The sequence below is a fragment of the Phoenix dactylifera genome, chromosome 2 (assembly GCF_009389715.1).
Source record: "Phoenix dactylifera cultivar Barhee BC4 chromosome 2, palm_55x_up_171113_PBpolish2nd_filt_p, whole genome shotgun sequence".
NCBI lineage: Eukaryota > Viridiplantae > Streptophyta > Magnoliopsida > Arecales > Arecaceae > Phoenix > Phoenix dactylifera.
Window position 1 is genome coordinate 23,611,926 of NC_052393.1, and position 2,719 is coordinate 23,614,644.

Here is a 2,719-nt window from a genome sequence, read left to right on the forward strand (position 1 = left end):
TTCTTAATCCAATTCAATTGACGTCGTACTAATAAGGGCTTGTAAGAGTAATGTATATAGCAGGATTTGGGCTGAATTTTTTGTTGGATTCGTGGATCGGAACCGGAGAAGTCCATTTGAGCATGGCTCATATCAACCCAAACACCCCCACCTCCCAGCTTGAAAAAAAAGAAAATACTTTTATGAATATTTCTTCTTTCTAGGGATTAGGCTGGAACTTTAGCAGGCTCTTAGAAGATGCGGGTTGGGTGGGCTAAGAGACGTCAAGAATATCCAAATAGATCTTAAGTGGCGATAAAGTGGAATTGTTGGCATATAGCTTGGGAGGGAGTGGAAGATAAATCCTCGAAGAAATGCAGTTCTTGGTGCAACTTAATCCACATTTTTGTGCCTGGTTACAAACTTGAGCTTGTAAGCCTGTAGCTTGGGCACTTCAAGATTTCTCACCAGTGAAAACCTTCTGGCTTGAGAAATATGCTGCCATGCTCCTTCCTTCTACATGACCCACTTATTTTTCGTCATCTCATAACAAACACACCCTCTTTTAGTTTTAAAGGAAACAATTAGCAGAAGTATATCAAATGGAAATAACGATCAACCTTAAATGATCTAGATCTAACAAAATGCTCTCAAGATTCACACATACTAGTGTGTCTAGGCAGGCAAATGAGGAATCATTTATTTATTAAAATGGCTTATTTTAGGCCTCAAAATGATCCAAGGCAGATTTTAAGCTGGATTACGGCAACTCATGCTGAATTTGGATAGCCCTTCAAGGTTAATTGGATTCAATTGATTCTTTTCCCTATTTTTTTTTCATCAGTTTCAGAGAAAGCAAAATAAAATCTATTGGGGCAAATGATGTCCATATATTTGCAGATGCATCAACTCCAACTTATAAAAGCCGGGTAGGACAATCACTTTCCTAGTAGTACACAAATACATAACGTATATATTCATGAGACACTGAGTACAACGCTGCATCGACAATTTCAGCACAGAGGTATGAGCTTTATGTATCTATATATATGTATATATATGTAGGAGTTTGTGCTCATAACTTCAACTAGAACAGAGCAAACTGCTGCTAGACTCACTGGAGAGAGAGAACCAAGCGCTCAAGAGAGCTGCAGCACACAGCAGTGACTGCACAGCTCCTTCACCTCATCAACCTCCATCGGCTCAGAGCTCCGCCACGCCTCCCCGGTCCCCGACACCGTGTCGAACGTGTGCACCACCGACACCGACCTGACCTCGTCCCCCGGCATCCGGTACCCGGCGAGGAAGTATAGCTGCGTCCCAATTGAAGCCATCGTGAGGTACAGCATCCGCACCGCCGGCCCACCACCCAGGTCGACTCCGACGACAAGCGACGATGGGTCGTGGAGGTGCGACCGCTCGACGATATTCCAGATGTTGAGCTTCCCGTCGTAGGCCTCGATGTGTCCCTTCCACGTGTTGAGGCAGTCGCCGGAGCTGAACAGCTGCCCCTCCACCTCCACGATCTGGTTGGGCGGTACGTCTAGCTGCCACATCCCTGGCACGAGTTCCCACTCCCCCCGCTGGGCATCGAACACCTCCGCCGAGCTCCGGGCCACCGGCGACGGCACCCTCCCGTCGGTGAACCCGCCGACGACGTAGAACCTCCCCTGCCACGTGACTCCGACGCATTTGTGCCGCAGCGTGCTCATGGGGGGGAGCGGGTCCCACCTGTCAAGCGTGGGGTCGAAAACCTCGGCCGCCGACGTCCCACGGGCGCTCGACAGCATGCACTGCCCCCCGGCGACGTAGATTTTCCCGTCGCAAGCCATGCACGCGAAGTCGAAACGTGGGACGACGAGCGGCGCGCATGCGGACCACTCCCCTGTGACGGCGTCGTGGCGGAGGACGTCCGGCCGGACGGCGACGTCCACCTCGACGGAATCACTGATGCCGGAGGTATCGGGTTCTTTGCGGCAAAGCCGGCCGCCGATGATGTAAAGAGAACTGCCGAGGGAGACCATGACGAAGCCTTTGAGAACGTGGTTCTCCGGGATGCCGGGAATTGGCCCGGCGCGTCGCCATGTGTCGTCGGACAGGTCGTAGAAGTCGAGCCAGTTGGACAGGCCGGCGGCGGGGTCTCGGGGGCACAAGGGGACGTAGATCCTGGAGACGGCCCGGTTTCCCGGCGAGAGTGGTGGTGGAGGACGGGAAGGCAAGGAGCCCATTGGGGAGAGGGTGGGGGTTGGCTAAGGGAGTGTTCAAAGTAGGAGAGAGTGGGAAGATATAGTGGGGGGTGGCGGAGATACCCAAGGAGGAGGGGTGTGTGTTAGTTTGAGAGCATCGACCAAGGGACATAGCAAACAACAGTTGGATGGAAAGAGCATGTGCTTTTGGAGGAGAACACAAGGCTTGAGATGTGGGAAATTTTGTCCAGCTTTGGTGAAATGGAATTCTGTACTTTGTTGTAAGGAGATGGATGGTGTCTTTGGAATTTATCACTTGGACCATCCTCGGAGCCTAGAGTGCAACGTGGCACCGGGGGAAAATATCTTGGTCATGGTCCAAAAGCTGCTCTCTCTCTCACACACACACGCGCGAACGAACACACGCACGCCCAACCCATGCCGAGATTCCGTACGTTTCTCTGAACTCTGAACCCAAGTTACAACTCAAGCTACTTCTAACCACAGCTACAACCATGCGAGCATCATAGGGCCTACAGCTGTCAATGCGGGAT

The 2,719-nt window shown here is 51.5% G+C and overlaps 1 protein-coding gene across 1 annotated transcript; it reads right to left on the reverse strand.

Annotated features, from left to right (window-relative positions):
• Positions 1–932: 932 nt before the first annotated feature.
• On the reverse strand, positions 933–1,740 carry LOC103698620. Its single transcript, XM_008780658.3, has one exon. It carries the CDS (start codon positions 1,689–1,691, stop codon positions 1,119–1,121), a length of 573 nt encoding a protein of 190 aa, XP_008778880.2. The 5' UTR covers positions 1,692–1,740; the 3' UTR covers positions 933–1,118.
• Between the last annotated feature and the right edge of the window lie 979 nt (positions 1,741–2,719).